The sequence below is a fragment of the Quercus lobata genome, chromosome 6 (genome assembly GCF_001633185.2).
Source record: "Quercus lobata isolate SW786 chromosome 6, ValleyOak3.0 Primary Assembly, whole genome shotgun sequence".
Taxonomy (NCBI): Eukaryota; Viridiplantae; Streptophyta; class Magnoliopsida; order Fagales; family Fagaceae; genus Quercus; species Quercus lobata.
In genome coordinates, this window is record NC_044909.1 from 9346673 (window position 1) to 9367451 (window position 20779).

Consider the following 20779-nt stretch of genomic DNA (forward strand, 5'->3'; position numbering starts at 1 on the left):
AATAAAGTTCACTTGAACTTTTAAAATTACATTTTTGCCCATCACTTTCACTCCCTCTCTCAAATTCATGCGTAGGCATAAAAGTAAAAGCATACATTGTTCTTTCCATTTCCTCTCTATTTCTTTTCTCCCTATTTCCAAACATTAGAAAAGTGTTTTCATTTCTTTTCCTTCCTCTTCCTTCAACCGTAGCCAAACACAGTCGTAAAGAACCCCTTAAGCGGGAATGCCAAAATTCAAACCTTTTCTGTGAAAAAAAAAACAAAAAAACAAAAAACCAAAAGCAGATAACAAAATCGTCACATTGGTCACTGACCTCAAGATCTCCTCTGCTTCTCATCCATGGAGGAAGCCATATCTCGAATACTCGCAGAACTCGAAGAGATCCGCCATTTCTTCGATAACCCCACAAATCCAAACCCCCAATACCTCTCTGAATCCACTCTCTTAGACCTACAAACCCTTCTTCGCCGCGCCACCAATTCCAATGATTCCGAACCCCTTGACAGTTTCTTCGAAGACCTGTCGTCGAAATCCTTGTCTCCAACCCATATCGTCCTTCCTATCTCCTCTACAATGGACTTGGGCCCCACCCATTTGTCCCTCTTGGCCTCTAATGTCTACCTCTCTCTGCTTCTCTCTCCAAACTCCCCTGTTTTCACTCTGTTCACTCCAATGTCGTTTCTCTCTCTCCTTCGCTCTATTCGCCGGTATCTCAAGCCTCGGCCTCGGGGCACGTCTGAGACTGGTGAGGGGTCTCACAATGTTGTGGCTAATCGGAAGAGAAAGGGTGGCAGTGGTGGCCGAGGGCGAGGCAGGGGATCTAGGAATAACGTGAAAAGTTTGGGTGTCGATGAGGGTGAGTCTGAAGAGAGTGAATTTGATATTGGGAAGTTGTTCACAGTGCTTGAAAAGTTGGAATCAGTAATGGGTTTGATTCATTTGGATAGGTTTCCTGACAGTTTGAAGTCTTTGGTACAAACGGTTGTTGAGATTCCGGTAATGGCAGTTGAAGTGTGTGGCAATTCTGTTAGCTATAACAGAATAACTGATTTGTGTTCGCGGGTTTTGAGCGAGGTGTTGAGGCCTGAGCATGGAGAGCAGGCGGATACTGCTGCTGAAGTGTTGAAGTCTTTGTCACCGTTGATTCTTAGGTCTAAATCGTTGGCACGGACGTTTGGTTTGGAATTTGTGATGCATAGGATGATGGGAGTGGCAAAAAGTTCAGATGGAGTGAAGAAAGCAGTTGTGAATCTTCCGAGGTACTTGGTGCAGAAGGCGCCGGAGAAGACTGAGCTGAGGGCTTTAGCTGTGGAGTCAATCATGGAGATTGTCAAAGTGATGGAATTCAATGATCAAATTGGGTTTGTGGAGTATGTGTTGAAGATGACACAAGGAAAGGCTAGCCTGAGGCTCTTGGGGGTTGATCTTATTTTGATGCTCCTGATGTCATTGAAGGATCCATTGGGTGTGGAATTGGATGGTGAAGTGAAGAGTGAATGGGGTTTGAGGAGTATGGAGGCTTTGATACAGCGTTGTTCGGATACTATTGGTGGAATCCGTGCTCGTGCTTTGTCGAATTTGGCACAGCTGGTAGGGTTTCTGGCTGGTGATGATAGGAGTCGGGACGTGTTGAAAGAAGTTATGGGGTTTGGCAATGTGGCAGAAGAGCGAAGAGTGGAAGCTGATATCAATGGACTTTTGAGAAAAAGGTGTATGGATGAGAAGGCAGCAGTGAGGAAGGCTACATTTCTTCTGATTACCAAGTTGACTGCCCTTCTAGGTGGTGCCTTTGATGAAGTTGTGCTCAAGACCATTGGCATGGCTTGTTCCGATCCTCTTGTTAGCATAAGGAAAGCCGCAATTTCAGCTCTTTCTGAGGTTCATTCACTGCTTTGCTTCATCTGCCGTTTTCTGATTTGAATAATGTCATTTTTGTTACGATTAGTATATGATATCTAATTGGTTTGTGCCATCGCATACACACACAGTTGTGGCAATTTGTGCTTTTGGACACTTTAACCTGCCATGCCAACTTGTGTACTTTTTTAGAATAGACCTCGTGTACTGTCAACCTTGAACACAAATATCTTATTCAAGTACTATTTTGGATTAGCTTAAAGTAATTGTTACGTTAGTGATGATTATTTAGGTTGTTGGGATATGTCTATTATAATTATGGTGGTTGCTAATTGAATTATGAATACTCTAGGCAAAAATCTGGGTGTCCTTGGCTTCAAGGGGATTCTTTGATCGTTTTTCTATATAATGTGAAATAATATTATCCTAACTTTTATAATCTGGATTCCTGGATATGTCTAAGTAACTATGCTTGCACCTCATTAATTACATTTTTTTTTTTGTTTTTTTGGTTTTGTTTGGTTTTATTTATATATTTTTACCTTGCATCTGCTAGTATACCTCTTAGCAAGCATATATTGAACTTATGGTGGAATCTGCATTGATGTTATAGGCTTTCAGAAAATTCTCAGATGAAAGTGTTACTACTGAGTGGCTTCATTCAGTTCCACGTTTAATAACTGATAATGAATCCAGTATTCAAGAAGAGTGCGAGAACTTGTTTCTAGAATTGGTACTGGACCGAATATCTGGAGCTGCTTCGGCTGGTTTTTTTCAAAATGGATCTGTTTTAAGCGATTCAAGTCTCAAAGCTAAAAGTTCAGAAAGAGAAATGGAGTTTTTATTTCCTGAAGGAGTGTTGGGTCTTTTGAGAGGAATTTGTAATGGGGAGGTGACACCTTGGGTAAAGAAAATTTGTGCAAGCTTGGGTAAGAAGAAACGGCTTAAGCACAAAATTGTTTTGGCACTTCAGAATATTATTAAGACATCTGAGTCTCTCTGGTTGAGGCAATCTATGCCGATAGAGAAGTGGACAGCACCACCGGGTGCTTGGTTTCTTCTATCTGAGGTGTCAGCATATCTTTCAAAAGCAGTGGACTGGGAGTTCCTCCATCATCATTGGCAGCTCTTTGACAAGCATGGAGTAAGAGGGGAGGTTAAAATTCCACTTGCGCAAGGAGATGCACATGCAGAGGAAGACGGTATAGAATCCAATTCTGTTGCTTGGGCTGGGGATCGTGTTTTCCTCTTGCAAACAATCTCTAATGTTTCTACGGAGCTGCCTCCAGAACCTGCAGCAGATTTGGCTCATAACTTGCTTAAACGAATTGAAGAGTTCAACATGCATTCAACGGAGGTATCTACCACTTGATTTCATTTAGTGTATTCAGTTACTTATGTGTGTGTGTGTGTGTGCGCATTTTGTTGCAGTAAGGATCCTTTTCTTTTGTTGTCTAAAATGTTTTATTGGTCAATATAGTAGTTTGCCATCAGTACAGCTTGATGGTAAAAGAACTCCGATGAATTTCCCAATTCACACTGATCAAAACTCAATAGCTTTTTATAGAACTTAGGTGTTGATCATATGTTTTGGCTCACAAATTGCACATATGGATTGATGACATATACTTGCTTTAGTGTTTTCTTTTAAGGTTGAATATTGGGTTACAATTAGACTATTTGTTTAAGTATGTGTTTTTCCCTTTGTTTCTCTTTAATATTTGCACCTGCATGTGTACTTAATTGGTACATGTGATGGCAGGTTAATGCTCATGTAAAAGCACTTAGGACATTGTGCAAGCAGAAGGCTTCAAATCCTGAGGAGGCTGATTCACTTGTTATAAGATGGGTAGACCAGCTTCTCTCTAAAGCTTCTCACATCTTAGAAAAGTATGTTTTAGAGGTTTCAGAAGCAAAACAAAATGGTTGCTTTTTTACCCCACCTAGTAGAAAGGGCAAGAAAGCAGCCAGGTTGTTATCAAAAGCAGTCACAGCAGTTTATACAATTGGATCTTTGGTTATTGTTTGTCCGTCTGCTGATGTGAGCGCCATTACTCCGCTATTACACACCATAATCACTTCAGGCAATTCTGATCCCAAATTGAACAAATTGCCAGGCCCTTCAGTTTCTCTAAAGCAAACGGCTCCTCCTTTATACATTCAAGCTTGGCTGACAATGGGGAAGATTTGCCTTGTTGATGGAAAACTTGCAAAGAATTATATTCCTCTTTTTGTACAGGTTTGGTCATTGACTTGGCATCATTCAATTCCAATGGTCTTAGAATTATTTTCTTGAAAACTCATTAAGAAGCTGTCCTTGGTACAAAATTTTGTTCACCTAAAGCCATTCTCTTTGTGACAGGGTTCTCTCTGTATCTGTAAGAAATTTTAGCTTATAGAAACTCTATTTTTGTATAATTAAGTTAATTTTGATTCAAAGATTTTATTAGGCACAACTGATGCATATAGTATTATTCCCTAGATACTTGTTATATGTGTGTGTGTGTGTGTGTGTGTATTTGAAGATATCAATTGGAGGATATATATTTGTGTTTCCTGTAGTAATCATTTGTCACTCCCCCTGAATAACTGAAACAAAATTTGAACTTTGCATGTCTTGTTCCAGGAGCTTGAAAAGAGTGATTGTGCTGCTCTACGCAACAATCTTGTTGTAATGATGGCGGCTTTTTGCGTTCGGTATACTGCTCTGGTTGATTGGTAAGGCCTGTAAACAATTAACAGAAATGATATACCATTTGAACAGTATCTGATATTTAAACTAGCTTTTGAGAGGAGATGAAAGGATCAATTTTGATTAACTGTTTCTTATGCTAAGTTTCTAACAAATTGTTTTGAAGTCAACAGTTATATAGCAAAGATCACGAAGTGTCTCTGTGATCCATGTGAACTTGTGAGAAGGCAGACATTTATCTTGCTCTCAAGATTATTGCAGGTACTATTTGTTATGGTGTTCTGTTATTTCTGATACTTCTCATTTGTTTCCCTTTTGATAATTTCTAACCAGGGAGAATATTGACATTATTCTCATAATCAGAGAGACTATGTGAAATGGAGAGGAGTGCTATTCCTCAGATTTCTTTTGTCACTTGTTGACGAATCAGGAAAGATAAGACAACTCGCTGATTACCTTTTTGGGAGTATTTTAAAAGGTGACTAGGTTCTCACAAGCAATCATATTTTCAGCCTTTGAAGTTGGTCATGCATGCTTGTTGGGTGTTGACTCTAAAGTTTAATTTGTTTGCAGTGAAGGCACCTCTTCTTGCTTATAACAGTTTTGTGGAAGCCATTTTCATTCTGAATGATTGTCATGCCCACAATGGTCATACTGACTCTCAGGGCTCACGAGTGGAGAGCCGGCCTTTTTCCATCAGGTTGGTATGCCCCACCATATTCAGAAAGAACAGATCTGAAATTGAAATGCAGCTTGTCTTCTGTTTTCTACACCCTTCGGCAAAAAAGAAGTGAAACTCCTGTAATGACAAATATGATAAACAATGTGCCCAAAAGTGAGAGTAAAACTATTACTAAAAGTCGGTTGCTCCTCTTCAATAGAGGAGTAGGAATCAGTTTTGAGCAAGCCTTCAAGTCAACAGCAATACCACATAAGCCTCTTTTATTTTGCAGTGCTGCAATTGGAGTAGTGCGGAAGGCTTTGATGTTAGGAATAGGACCCTCTAACTCTTTGGAGGATTTATTAATGGATGCCAAGCTTGCAATATCATCAAATCTGGATAGGATGGAACTAGAGAGATTCAATTTTTCCAATTGTTTCATTCCTCCAAGCTTTTGTGGTATCTCCCCTACCAGCAAATTCTGACTAACATCAAGAACTTGAAGAGACTGCAGGCTTCCTATATTAGAAGGAATACTTCCATCCAGTATTTTCTGCTCAAATTCAAGAACATTAATCTTGAGCACTCTCCAAGTTGTTTGGGGATCAAGCCACTGAGATTGTTTGCTATCAAATTACAATGGTCTAAAACGGATAGCATTCCAATTTCTGAATGAATGTGACCTTAAAGTTGGTTATTGTTCAAAAAAAGTTTGAGCAATGACTTCTGGCACCGCAGATCCTTTGGAATCTTTCCAATTAGAAGAATTAGAGAGAGGTCATGGACACCTAGCATTGTTGCGTTGCCAAGTTCAAGTGGTATCCTACCAAAAATCTTTGTTAGATTAAGATAGATTGACCCTAGTTAATTAATTCAATTACACCCAAGTTGATTAATTAAGTCAAATTACATGCAAATCGTGAAGGCACCAACAAATCACCAAATAAACTAAATGCAGCAGAAATTAAATTGACACAATAATTTGTTGACAAATGGCAAAAACCTCTTGCAAGACAAAAACCTCATCGGGTGAACTTAAGGTCACCACTCCCAAGAATCCACTAATCAATTATCAAGCAATTACAAGTATGAGGAATCTTACCACTATCCTGTCCTATCTCAAAATACCAACCTACAGTTGAACCTTAATTTCAATACCCAATTGAACTTGATATTGTAGTAGTCTTCTTTCATTTGTTGCATAAATCTCTAATCTGTGACTAACTCCTTTGCACAAATCCCAATATATGACTAACTCCAACAACTTGAATGATTATCATTGGCTGCAAAGTTCTTCACTTCATCAACAATAAAGATCAGGAAGCACTTGGTTATAAAGCCCTAAGACATACAAACGCAGTAAATTCACACATAGTATATGAGTTCTAGGTATCTGTTTCCGTGTGTGATGACTTTTAAAATAAGCCTTATATATGACTAGGATTATGAGAAAAAAAAAAAAAAAACCCTAATCAAACAAGTTATCATGGGCTGAATTTCAGATCTGGAAATTTTGAAATAGTAGATCTCAATAGATCGAGCTGGTGCCGAACTTCTTCATTAATCCTTGATAACAATATTTGTCGAGTATCTATCAAGACTTAATGAAACAGCTTTTCTTCACTTGTTTCTTGGATCAATCTTCATGCCTTTAATGAAACCACTTGATATGTTTGAACAACATACTTCTTGGTACATTAAACCTAACTTAGATCTATCCAATTACAAGTGCGTTTTGACAAAGGATTACCCAATTACATAAAAAAATTGACCCTAACATTCTTGTTAAGATTTTTAGGTTTGTCAAGTTAAGGCACTGCCCCACTTTGATAAAAGTTCACCATACAGATTATTACTACTCAAATCAATATAATTTAGGTTCGGGTAGATTTCAAAATCTTCAGCTATATTCCTATCAGCTAGTTTCCATCAAGCCGAACCTGAAAGAGGCTTCTGCAGTTTTTCAAACTTTTTGGGATAGGACCTGTAAACTGGTTATTAGTGGCACCAAAGTAAACAAGTGTTCCTGATTGGCATATTTTTAGAGGAAACTGGCATATAAAATTGTTGTTAGATAGTTTCAAATTTGTCAAACTGCTAAAATTATTCATTTCGACCAAAACAGAACTAGTTAGTTTATTCATCATTAAAATCAATTTGATGAGATTGGTACGCGGTCGAATTGATCCATAAAGTTTCTTTTCATTAAGTTGAAGTTCAGACAAGGCAGCTAAGTTTCCTATGGAAGCAAGAATTGAACCACTTAGTTCGTTCATGAACAAATTTAAAGTGGTGAGCTTGATCAAATTTCCAATAGTGGTTGGAATTGGTCCAGAAAGTTTGTTTTCGTAAAGTTGAAGTTCGGACAAAGCAGCTAGGTTTCCTATTGGAAGTGGGAATTGAACCACTTAGTTCGTTCTTGAACAAAATTAAAGTGGTAAGCTAAGTCAAATTTCCAATTGTGGTTATAATGGTCCAAAGAGTTTGTTTAAGATCAGACAATGAAGTCATCTTTCTTTCCTATGGAAGCAGGGAAAAAAAAAGTTCTAGACCTCTATGGTAGTTGTCAAGCGTCCTAATTACACCCAACACTTTAAATTAGCGTTTCACAAGGAGATGTGAGTTCCCAGATCTGGGTTCATGATCAAGATCATCTGGGTAAAATATTTCATTAAAATTGAGAAATTAATTTTTTACTCAAACACTAATGTGTCATTTTTATTATTATTTTAGTGTTTATGTCAACTTCAAGTATGCCAACAATACATATTGTTTGCCACATAAGCATTTTGCATTAGTAAGTTGACAGTCGGGGGTAGGGACCAAATTAATTATAAAACAATAAAATAAAAATAGTTACTACCAAAATATAGAGACCAAATTAATTATGGTTCTAAAATGTAAAAGGACTAAAATAGTATTTTGGCATATTATTAAAAAAAAAAAAAGTATAAGGGAACTGTGGAAAACATTAATCATCTGTATTATCACTTTCGATATAAACCTTTGGATTTTTGTCCAGAGTTGTTCTGGCACTTTCTGATTTCCTTCTCAGTGTCTTGATCATGGCTTGACAATTCATGGATTGGAGTAGAGTCCTATCACCGAGGTTGTCAAAATCAGGATCCTACGTAGAATCGTTGAAGATAAGTGGGATTGTAGATCGTAGGATCGAATCATGAATCGTAAGATCCTACATATTTTTAGATTTAAAGCAAAAAACAAATTGATAATGACTTTGTATGTTGAATAATCATGTAAAATATAAATTTAAAAAAAAAAAAAAAAAAAAAAAAAAAAAAACAAACAAACAAACAAACAAACCTAAGATTAGCATCATATAATGTAATTTGTATGTCATACATCGCTAAGTCTATGCTAACAAAACAGATATATTTAAGTTTTGACTCAATGTATCTAAAAAATTCAATAAATGTTTAATTAGCAATCAAATACTAAAATATTTTCCAAGTTCTAAGTTCCAAGTTTGAAATCCAAAATAAGTTAGCAAATGAAAATTAGCTAAACTACAATATGAAATCTAAAAGTAAGATGAATATTAAGGTGAAGTGAACATTTAATTATTCCCATTCTAAAGTTCTTATAACCACCGTCCTAAATTTCTAATCTTCATCATCCATTTCATTATCTATGTAGACATTATATATTTGTATACTAGAGTTGCAAAAGGTATCAAGATACAATTTCATACTCAACTATTCAAGTTATACCACTTAGCAACAATTAAAGAGCATGCTCAAAAAAATCAATCAATCAATATACAAATACAAGCATAACTGATAAAATTATATATAAAAAAAATATTTTAGTAATGTTAGAACACAAATTAGTATATTAATCAAACAAATTTAACAACATTATAGCTTAAAAGACAGCAAAGCCAACATCAAATTCTTCATTTAGAAATAATGAAACATTCCTTGATTTTGATTACAAGTGAACTAGAAACTAAAAAACATTTACTTAGGTTAACATAATTTTATAAAAATAAAATTAAAGGTCATACCATCACAATATGAAAAACTAAAAACCCTTAAAGCTTCATCAAAAAAAAAAAAAAAAAAAAAAATTATCCCATTAAAAAAAAAAAAAACAAAAATTAATTTTTGGTAGGATCGGTAGGATCTCATACAATCCTACGACCCTACACGATCTTATGTACGATCTTACCATTTTTACGATCCTAGTGCGATCCTACGATCCAGATCGCGATTATGACAACCATACCTATCACTGTCTGTCGTTTCACAATTCTTTTTGCTACATTATTCTGCAATTGAATACATCACCTAATTTTCAAAAAAAAAAAAAAAAAAATACATCACCTATATACAATTAAACTTTTAAAAGAAATAAACTGGTTAAACCTAAGGAAAATTAGGATTATTTTGGATTAATTGGTGTCTGTCCTTTCAAAGAGAGGAAGGATTGTGTGTCGGGACCATTGCGCTAAATTTTGAAGGGCAATGACCTTTGGATTAATTGGCATGTCGTAATGTTGTTTAAACATCAAAAACTGTTATTTAAACAACATTAACAAATACCCCCTTAATTACACTCTCTCACCAAGCTCAAACACATTACTTAACCCGAAGTACCACTACAAAAAAAAGGTCTAACTCTTATAGTGATAGTGGGGCTTTAAGCAATGGGAAAGAGTTACACTTACACTCAAGAAAAGTTAATAAATTGTATTGATAGATTATATACCATTCGTCAGAGCGTGAGCTGTGTCATTCTACCTCAAAACCAATTAGTGATGAGGAAGACACACTCAAATCTTTTATGGGCTCCGACATCACACCACGCATACCAGTTTTTAGAGTGGTTGTAGGGAGTCAAATTGTGGTCCCCCAACACAATTATTAAAGAGTAATATTAGAACCATAATTTTTGTCACAACTTGCTCACGCGGCAAGTCGTGAATGGTGGAATTATTGTAAGGTTTTTAACTTTATTGTAAGGTTTCTCTACAAGAACTTGAATCCAAGCACATCAAACTATCAAAGCATCATATCCACAGCTAATGATTGTATCATGGTAATTCTCTATCAGAATTCCTATATATGCATTTACTTGAATTCATAAATGAATAAGAGCTTAAAAGGTGAATCTCAAGTCACAAAACAACTATTATTTAAACCAAGGAGCCTTCAGGCTCTAAAAGCAGTGAAAAGACAGTGTCATAGATCAAGGTGCAACTTAACTACTTATTCAACAAAAAATTTAAAAAATAAAAAATAAAAAGGTGCAACTTAACTGACTATAAAAGTCTAAAGCATAACGTTCTCCCTCAACAGAATGCAAGAGAAATGAATTAAATTAAATTGACTGATTCGTTCTACAAACTGGCACTTTTGCTTGGGAAAACAAAATTTCATGGCTTTGAAGTAGAAGGAATCAAGGCATGAATATTTTCTGTAAAATAAAAATATATATATTACTTGGATTGAATAGGAGAAAAGGCATTTACTCTTTTCTTCTTCTTTTTTGACACAAAAAGGCATTTACTCTTGTATTCTAATACAAACGTGGCATTAATTATTAGAGGACATACACACCTACAGCATACAAAAATGTTATCTTTCCTTTAAAAAAAAAATAGTATATTTACATTGAAGTATAGATGAAGCTTTAGACCAATGGGGCATCAGTTTTCTTCATCAGAGTCAAAAGAATGTCTCTTACTCAAAGATTTCAATACATTTACAGGTCGATCACATTGGGAAGTACTTGCACCATTACAAGACTTGAGCTTAGGCACACTTAAGGAACTGAGTGGCGGTGTAGATCCCTTGTTCACTTCCCTTAGCACAGAACGAGCTGTGGCTGCAGCTGCTGCATCCGCCATTGCTGAAGCCAATTTTGAATTGCCTTTTGACTTCTTGGTGAAATTATGTGCATGTTTTCCACTAGCAACCTTAGAAACATCAGGCGATTTATTGCTGCTTGATTTTTGCATTTTGGCAACAGCCTCGGTCGCTGTTGATTTTGTCTTTGCTGAATCATACTTTTGCATGTCATAGATGAGCTCTTTCTGAAGCTGCTTATCGGCAACCAATATGTCATCAATCTCATTCTTGTAGTCCTTGAGAAGGATTCTAAGGCATTCCATGAGGGAGCCTATGAGGGGGCTATTCTTGCTTTCTAATAGCCGTTTCAGCTCTATAAAGATGGGGATGGTATTTTGGATAAGGCCCTTTCTGACTGCTTGAGTTATAGCCCTTCCTCTAGCAGCAGCTGCGGATCCTCCTCCACTATCTCCGCCTTCTTCATCAATTTCTGCTGAGTCAGATGATGATCCACGGTTGGTTGGGAGGCGTATCTCTTTGCAGACAAGAATTTGGAAAGCATCCTGCTCCTCAATTAGAATGCAGTTTTTACATTAGAACTTATGAGTAACAGAAACCAACACAGATGATTAGTTTAGTAGGGAACTCTGGAAAAACAAGATAGACAACATGAAAGTTGAACAATTGTTATAAATATTTTAATAGAGAAGGAGCACTTGGTTTACATATTCACTATTAGGTAAGATGATGGCTGTGACCTTCTGTATTAATATTTGTTCACTAACTGCAACAATTATAAAGGAGCTAAACCCCCTTGATGAGCTTGATATTAACTGGTTAAGAAATCTCTCACGTATAGGTGCACATTAATATATTCCAAGAGAGCTCACCCACAAAACACTAATTTACCTGCAGAACAGACTGTCCAGTAATATCTTCTGTATCAAGCATACCATCGGATGCTGCAGCAAGAATCTCTGCACATAACTTTGCAAAGGTGGCCAAAAGGTGCTCTGGAGCCATTTGTTTCAGCAAAGAAACGTAAATGTACATTCTTTTAGATCTCGAATTCTCATCACTACCCCTGGAAACACATGCAGTAGTTTTAAATCTGCATTTCAATTTCAGATCTGTTCTTTCTGAATATGGTGGGGCATACCAACCTGATGGAAAAAGGCCGGCTCTCCACTCGTGAGCCCTGAGAGTCAGTATGACCATTGTGGGCATGACAATCATTCAGAATGAAAATGGCTTCCACAAAACTGTTATAAGCAAGAAGAGGTGCCTTCACTGCAAACAAATTAAACTTTAGAGTCAACACCCAACAAGCATGCATGACCAACTTCAAAGGCTGAAAATATGATTGCTTGTGAGAACCTAGTCACCTTTTAAAATACTCCCAAAAAGGTAATCAGCGAGTTGTCTTATCTTTCCTGATTCGTCAACAAGTGACAAAAGAAATCTGAGGAATAGCACTCCTCTCCATTTCACATAGTCTCTCTGATTATGAGAATAATGTCAATATTCTCCCTGGTTAGAAATTATCAAAAGGGAAACAAATGAGAAGTATCAGAAATAACAGATCTGAAATTGAAATGCAGATTTAAAACTACTGCATGTGTTTCCAGGGGTAGTGATGAGAATTCGAGATCTAAAAGAATGTACATTTACGTTTCTTTGCTGAAACAAATGGCTCCAGAGCACCTTTTGGCCACCTTTGCAAAGTTATGTGCAGAGATTCTTGCTGCAGCATCCGATGGTATGCTTGATACAGAAGATATTACTGGACAGTCTGTTCTGCAGGTAAATTAGTGTTTTGTGGGTGAGCTCTCTTGGAATATATTAATGTGCACCTATACGTGAGAGATTTCTTAACCAGTTAATATCAAGCTCATCAAGGGGGTTTAGCTCCTTTATAATTGTTGCAGTTAGTGAACAAATATTAATACAGAAGGTCACAGCCATCATCTTACCTAATAGTGAATATGTAAACCAAGTGCTCCTTCTCTATTAAAATATTTATAACAATTGTTCAACTTTCATGTTGTCTATCTTGTTTTTCCAGAGTTCCCTACTAAACTAATCATCTGTGTTGGTTTCTGTTACTCATAAGTTCTAATGTAAAAACTGCATTCTAATTGAGGAGCAGGATGCTTTCCAAATTCTTGTCTGCAAAGAGATACGCCTCCCAACCAACCGTGGATCATCATCTGACTCAGCAGAAATTGATGAAGAAGGCGGAGATAGTGGAGGAGGATCCGCAGCTGCTGCTAGAGGAAGGGCTATAACTCAAGCAGTCAGAAAGGGCCTTATCCAAAATACCATCCCCATCTTTATAGAGCTGAAACGGCTATTAGAAAGCAAGAATAGCCCCCTCATAGGCTCCCTCATGGAATGCCTTAGAATCCTTCTCAAGGACTACAAGAATGAGATTGATGACATATTGGTTGCCGATAAGCAGCTTCAGAAAGAGCTCATCTATGACATGCAAAAGTATGATTCAGCAAAGACAAAATCAACAGCGACCGAGGCTGTTGCCAAAATGCAAAAATCAAGCAGCAATAAATCGCCTGATGTTTCTAAGGTTGCTAGTGGAAAACATGCACATAATTTCACCAAGAAGTCAAAAGGCAATTCAAAATTGGCTTCAGCAATGGCGGATGCAGCAGCTGCAGCCACAGCTCGTTCTGTGCTAAGGGAAGTGAACAAGGGATCTACACCGCCACTCAGTTCCTTAAGTGTGCCTAAGCTCAAGTCTTGTAATGGTGCAAGTACTTCCCAATGTGATCGACCTGTAAATGTATTGAAATCTTTGAGTAAGAGACATTCTTTTGACTCTGATGAAGAAAACTGATGCCCCATTGGTCTAAAGCTTCATCTATACTTCAATGTAAATATACTATTTTTTTTTTAAAGGAAAGATAACATTTTTGTATGCTGTAGGTGTGTATGTCCTCTAATAATTAATGCCACGTTTGTATTAGAATACAAGAGTAAATGCCTTTTTGTGTCAAAAAAGAAGAAGAAAAGAGTAAATGCCTTTTCTCCTATTCAATCCAAGTAATATATATATTTTTATTTTACAGAAAATATTCATGCCTTGATTCCTTCTACTTCAAAGCCATGAAATTTTGTTTTCCCAAGCAAAAGTGCCAGTTTGTAGAACGAATCAGTCAATTTAATTTAATTCATTTCTCTTGCATTCTGTTGAGGGAGAACGTTATGCTTTAGACTTTTATAGTCAGTTAAGTTGCACCTTTTTATTTTTTATTTTTTAAATTTTTTGTTGAATAAGTAGTTAAGTTGCACCTTGATCTATGACACTGTCTTTTCACTGCTTTTAGAGCCTGAAGGCTCCTTGGTTTAAATAATAGTTGTTTTGTGACTTGAGATTCACCTTTTAAGCTCTTATTCATTTATGAATTCAAGTAAATGCATATATAGGAATTCTGATAGAGAATTACCATGATACAATCATTAGCTGTGGATATGATGCTTTGATAGTTTGATGTGCTTGGATTCAAGTTCTTGTAGAGAAACCTTACAATAAAGTTAAAAACCTTACAATAATTCCACCATTCACGACTTGCCGCGTGAGCAAGTTGTGACAAAAATTATGGTTCTAATATTACTCTTTAATAATTGTGTTGGGGGACCACAATTTGACTCCCTACAACCACTCTAAAAACTGGTATGCGTGGTGTGATGTCGGAGCCCATAAAAGATTTGAGTGTGTCTTCCTCATCACTAATTGGTTTTGAGGTAGAATGACACAGCTCACGCTCTGACGAATGGTATATAATCTATCAATACAATTTATTAACTTTTCTTGAGTGTAAGTGTAACTCTTTCCCATTGCTTAAAGCCCCACTATCACTATAAGAGTTAGACCTTTTTTTTGTAGTGGTACTTCGGGTTAAGTAATGTGTTTGAGCTTGGTGAGAGAGTGTAATTAAGGGGGTATTTGTTAATGTTGTTTAAATAACAGTTTTTGATGTTTAAACAACATTACGACATGCCAATTAATCCAAAGGTCATTGCCCTTCAAAATTTAGCGCAATGGTCCCGACACACAATCCTTCCTCTCTTTGAAAGGACAGACACCAATTAATCCAAAATAATCCTAATTTTCCTTAGGTTTAACCAGTTTATTTCTTTTAAAAGTTTAATTGTATATAGGTGATGTATTTTTTTTTTTTTTTTTTTGAAAATTAGGTGATGTATTCAATTGCAGAATAATGTAGCAAAAAGAATTGTGAAACGACAGACAGTGATAGGTATGGTTGTCATAATCGCGATCTGGATCGTAGGATCGCACTAGGATCGTAAAAATGGTAAGATCGTACATAAGATCGTGTAGGGTCGTAGGATTGTATGAGATCCTACCGATCCTACCAAAAATTAATTTTTGTTTTTTTTTTTTTTAATGGGATAATTTTTTTTTTTTTTTTGATGAAGCTTTAAGGGTTTTTAGTTTTTCATATTGTGATGGTATGACCTTTAATTTTATTTTTATAAAATTATGTTAACCTAAGTAAATGTTTTTTAGTTTCTAGTTCACTTGTAATCAAAATCAAGGAATGTTTCATTATTTCTAAATGAAGAATTTGATGTTGGCTTTGCTGTCTTTTAAGCTATAATGTTGTTAAATTTGTTTGATTAATATACTAATTTGTGTTCTAACATTACTAAAATATTTTTTTTATATATAATTTTATCAGTTATGCTTGTATTTGTATATTGATTGATTGATTTTTTTGAGCATGCTCTTTAATTGTTGCTAAGTGGTATAACTTGAATAGTTGAGTATGAAATTGTATCTTGATACCTTTTGCAACTCTAGTATACAAATATATAATGTCTACATAGATAATGAAATGGATGATGAAGATTAGAAATTTAGGACGGTGGTTATAAGAACTTTAGAATGGGAATAATTAAATGTTCACTTCACCTTAATATTCATCTTACTTTTAGATTTCATATTGTAGTTTAGCTAATTTTCATTTGCTAACTTATTTTGGATTTCAAACTTGGAACTTAGAACTTGGAAAATATTTTAGTATTTGATTGCTAATTAAACATTTATTGAATTTTTTAGATACATTGAGTCAAAACTTAAATATATCTGTTTTGTTAGCATAGACTTAGCGATGTATGACATACAAATTACATTATATGATGCTAATCTTAGGTTTGTTTGTTTGTTTGTTTGTTTTTTTTTTTTTTTTTTTTTTTTTTTTTTTAAATTTATATTTTACATGATTATTCAACATACAAAGTCATTATCAATTTGTTTTTTGCTTTAAATCTAAAAATATGTAGGATCTTACGATTCATGATTCGATCCTACGATCTACAATCCCACTTATCTTCAACGATTCTACGTAGGATCCTGATTTTGACAACCTCGGTGATAGGACTCTACTCCAATCCATGAATTGTCAAGCCATGATCAAGACACTGAGAAGGAAATCAGAAAGTGCCAGAACAACTCTGGACAAAAATCCAAAGGTTTATATCGAAAGTGATAATACAGATGATTAATGTTTTCCACAGTTCCCTTATACTTTTTTTTTTTTTAATAATATGCCAAAATACTATTTTAGTCCTTTTACATTTTAGAACCATAATTAATTTGGTCTCTATATTTTGGTAGTAACTATTTTTATTTTATTGTTTTATAATTAATTTGGTCCCTACCCCCGACTGTCAACTTACTAATGCAAAATGCTTATGTGGCAAACAATATGTATTGTTGGCATACTTGAAGTTGACATAAACACTAAAATAATAATAAAAATGACACATTAGTGTTTGAGTAAAAAATTAATTTCTCAATTTTAATGAAATATTTTACCCAGATGATCTTGATCATGAACCCAGATCTGGGAACTCACATCTCCTTGTGAAACGCTAATTTAAAGTGTTGGGTGTAATTAGGACGCTTGACAACTACCATAGAGGTCTAGAACTTTTTTTTTCCCTGCTTCCATAGGAAAGAAAGATGACTTCATTGTCTGATCTTAAACAAACTCTTTGGACCATTATAACCACAATTGGAAATTTGACTTAGCTTACCACTTTAATTTTGTTCAAGAACGAACTAAGTGGTTCAATTCCCACTTCCAATAGGAAACCTAGCTGCTTTGTCCGAACTTCAACTTTACGAAAACAAACTTTCTGGACCAATTCCAACCACTATTGGAAATTTGATCAAGCTCACCACTTTAAATTTGTTCATGAACGAACTAAGTGGTTCAATTCTTGCTTCCATAGGAAACTTAGCTGCCTTGTCTGAACTTCAACTTAATGAAAAGAAACTTTATGGATCAATTCGACCGCGTACCAATCTCATCAAATTGATTTTAATGATGAATAAACTAACTAGTTCTGTTTTGGTCGAAATGAATAATTTTAGCAGTTTGACAAATTTGAAACTATCTAACAACAATTTTATATGCCAGTTTCCTCTAAAAATATGCCAATCAGGAACACTTGTTTACTTTGGTGCCACTAATAACCAGTTTACAGGTCCTATCCCAAAAAGTTTGAAAAACTGCAGAAGCCTCTTTCAGGTTCGGCTTGATGGAAACTAGCTGATAGGAATATAGCTGAAGATTTTGAAATCTACCCGAACCTAAATTATATTGATTTGAGTAGTAATAATCTGTATGGTGAACTTTTATCAAAGTGGGGCAGTGCCTTAACTTGACAAACCTAAAAATCTTAACAAGAATGTTAGGGTCAATTTTTTTATGTAATTGGGTAATCCTTTGTCAAAACGCACTTGTAATTGGATAGATCTAAGTTAGGTTTAATGTACCAAGAAGTATGTTGTTCAAACATATCAAGTGGTTTCATTAAAGGCATGAAGATTGATCCAAGAAACAAGTGAAGAAAAGCTGTTTCATTAAGTCTTGATAGATACTCGACAAATATTGTTATCAAGGATTAATGAAGAAGTTCGGCACCAGCTCGATCTATTGAGATCTACTATTTCAAAATTTCCAGATCTGAAATTCAGCCCATGATAACTTGTTTGATTAGGGTTTTTTTTTTTTTTTTCTCATAATCCTAGTCATATATAAGGCTTATTTTAAAAGTCATCACACACGGAAACAGATACCTAGAACTCATATACTATGTGTGAATTTACTGCGTTTGTATGTCTTAGGGCTTTATAACCAAGTGCTTCCTGATCTTTATTGTTGATGAAGTGAAGAACTTTGCAGCCAATGATAATCATTCAAGTTGTTGGAGTTAGTCATATATTGGGATTTGTGCAAAGGAGTTAGTCACAGATTAGAGATTTATGCAACAAATGAAAGAAGACTACTACAATATCAAGTTCAATTGGGTATTGAAATTAAGGTTCAACTGTAGGTTGGTATTTTGAGATAGGACAGGATAGTGGTAAGATTCCTCATACTTGTAATTGCTTGATAATTGATTAGTGGATTCTTGGGAGTGGTGACCTTAAGTTCACCCGATGAGGTTTTTGTCTTGCAAGAGGTTTTTGCCATTTGTCAACAAATTATTGTGTCAATTTAATTTCTGCTGCATTTAGTTTATTTGGTGATTTGTTGGTGCCTTCACGATTTGCATGTAATTTGACTTAATTAATCAACTTGGGTGTAATTGAATTAATTAACTAGGGTCAATCTATCTTAATCTAACAAAGATTTTTGGTAGGATACCACTTGAACTTGGCAACGCAACAATGCTAGGTGTCCATGACCTCTCTCTAATTCTTCTAATTGGAAAGATTCCAAAGGATCTGCGGTGCCAGAAGTCATTGCTCAAACTTTTTTTGAACAATAACCAACTTTAAGGTCACATTCATTCAGAAATTGGAATGCTATCCGTTTTAGACCATTGTAATTTGATAGCAAACAATCTCAGTGGCTTGATCCCCAAACAACTTGGAGAGTGCTCAAGATTAATGTTCTTGAATTTGAGCAGAAAATACTGGATGGAAGTATTCCTTCTAATATAGGAAGCCTGCAGTCTCTTCAAGTTCTTGATGTTAGTCAGAATTTGCTGGTAGGGGAGATACCACAAAAGCTTGGAGGAATGAAACAATTGGAAAAATTGAATCTCTCTAGTTCCATCCTATCCAGATTTGATGATATTGCAAGCTTGGCATCCATTAATAAATCCTCCAAAGAGTTAGAGGGTCCTATTCCTAACATCAAAGCCTTCCGCACTACTCCAATTGCAGCACTGCAAAATAAAAGAGGCTTATGTGGTATTGCTGTTGACTTGAAGGCTTGCTCAAAACTGATTCCTACTCCTCTATTGAAGAGGAGCAACCGACTTTTAGTAATAGTTTTACTCTCACTTTTGGGCACATTGTTTATCATATTTGTCATTACAGGAGTTTCACTTCTTTTTTGCCGAAGGGTGTAGAAAACAGAAGACAAGCCAAGAGAAGCACATAATAATAATCTTTTTACAATATGGAGTTATGATGGGAAAATGGTGTAAAACATCATTGAAGCTATAGAGGAATTCAATTCCAAATATTGCATTGGAGTGGGAGGATATGGAAGTGTTTACAAAGTTGTTTTACCAGCAAAGTCTAGTTGTTGCTGTGAAGAAACTTCACCACTACTTGATGGTGAGAAATCCAATCAAAAAGCCTTCATGAGTGAGATTCGTGCCTTAACATAAATAAGACATCCTAACATTGTGAAGTTGTATGGTTTTTGTTCACATCCAAAGGCTCTCTTTTGGTTTATGAGTTTTTGGAAGGAGGAGGCTTGTTGAATTTACTAAATAGTGAGGAAGGAGCAAAGGCATTTGATTGGATTAAGAGAGTCAACATCATAAAAGGTGTGGAAATGTTTTATCTTATATATGCAGGGACGACAGAGGTACACTTGGGCTGTGGGGGGCAATGGCTCCCCCAAATTTAAAAAAATAAAATAAAAAATACTAGTATATATATAGGTACTAGTTTTAGTAATTTTGTTCTATAAAATTACATTTTGTCCCTTTTAACACTATCATTAATTTTTCTAAAAGTAATACTATAATCACAAACTTCTTTATAACATTTTTACAAACCGATGAGGTATAAATTATTATTGTTTCACATCTGAGCCCACCACTTACATCACATTTATATTTACTAATAACCACTCACCATATCATTAATTTGTAAATAAATTTGTTGCTCTAACATTTTTCCTCCTTTTAAAGGCCATAAAAATTTTTTTGCATCTAAAACAAAATATACAAGCCCAAAACAATTAGCTCAACAACAAAAATTGCCAATAATAAAGCTAAAAAAAATTAAGTACAATCAACAACTTTTACCCATTAAAGAAAAAAAAGAAAGGAAAAAAAAAAATCACTTGGAGTTGCCGCACGCAGATAGTAGCAAAACTACCCCCCAACTCCCAAGTCATGGTTCCGTCCCTGCTTATGTGCACTATGATTATTGGCCTCTTATAATTCATCATGATATATCTAGTAAGAATGTATTGGATCAAGAGTATGAGGCTCACATCTTTGATTTGGACACTGCTAGGCTTTCGAAGTCAAATTCATCCAACTGGAGTCACTGGACTTTACTTGCAGGCACCTTTGTGTACATGGCTCCAAGTTAATTTCTTTGTTGCTGTCTATAGTTTGTTTAAGTAGCAGTTTTCCATTGGTCATTTTGTTCTGTCAGAAAGATTGATGTTTTGGATTGACGAATAATTAGGGTTGTGAACATATGGACTAGCTAAATGCTTTTTTTTT

The 20779-nt window shown here is 35.4% G+C and overlaps 1 protein-coding gene across 1 annotated transcript; it reads left to right on the forward strand.

The window, feature by feature from the left end:
- Positions 1-210: 210 nt before the first annotated feature.
- LOC115995085 (condensin-2 complex subunit D3-like) lies at positions 211-13961 on the forward strand. The gene is made up of 9 exons (XM_031119511.1): positions 211-1881; positions 2474-3217; positions 3623-4099; positions 4487-4578; positions 4726-4813; positions 4916-5030; positions 5126-5252; positions 12655-12829; positions 13176-13961. Exons 1-9 carry the CDS (start codon positions 343-345, stop codon positions 13878-13880), a joined length of 4062 nt encoding a protein of 1353 aa, XP_030975371.1. The 5' UTR covers positions 211-342; the 3' UTR covers positions 13881-13961.
- The last annotated feature ends 6818 nt before the right edge of the window (positions 13962-20779 follow it).

Bases quoted from the DNA above. Each gene is read 5' to 3' on its own strand.
- LOC115995085 (XM_031119511.1), top strand. From the start codon at position 343: ATGGAGGAAGCCATATCTCGAATACTCGCAGAACTCGAAGAGATCCGC. The intron at 4,814-4,915 runs GTACTATTTGTT...TCTCATAATCAG, and splicing joins TGCTCTCAAGATTATTGCAG to AGAGACTATGTGAAATGGAG. The intron at 12,830-13,175 runs GTAAATTAGTGT...ATTGAGGAGCAG, and splicing joins CTGGACAGTCTGTTCTGCAG to GATGCTTTCCAAATTCTTGT.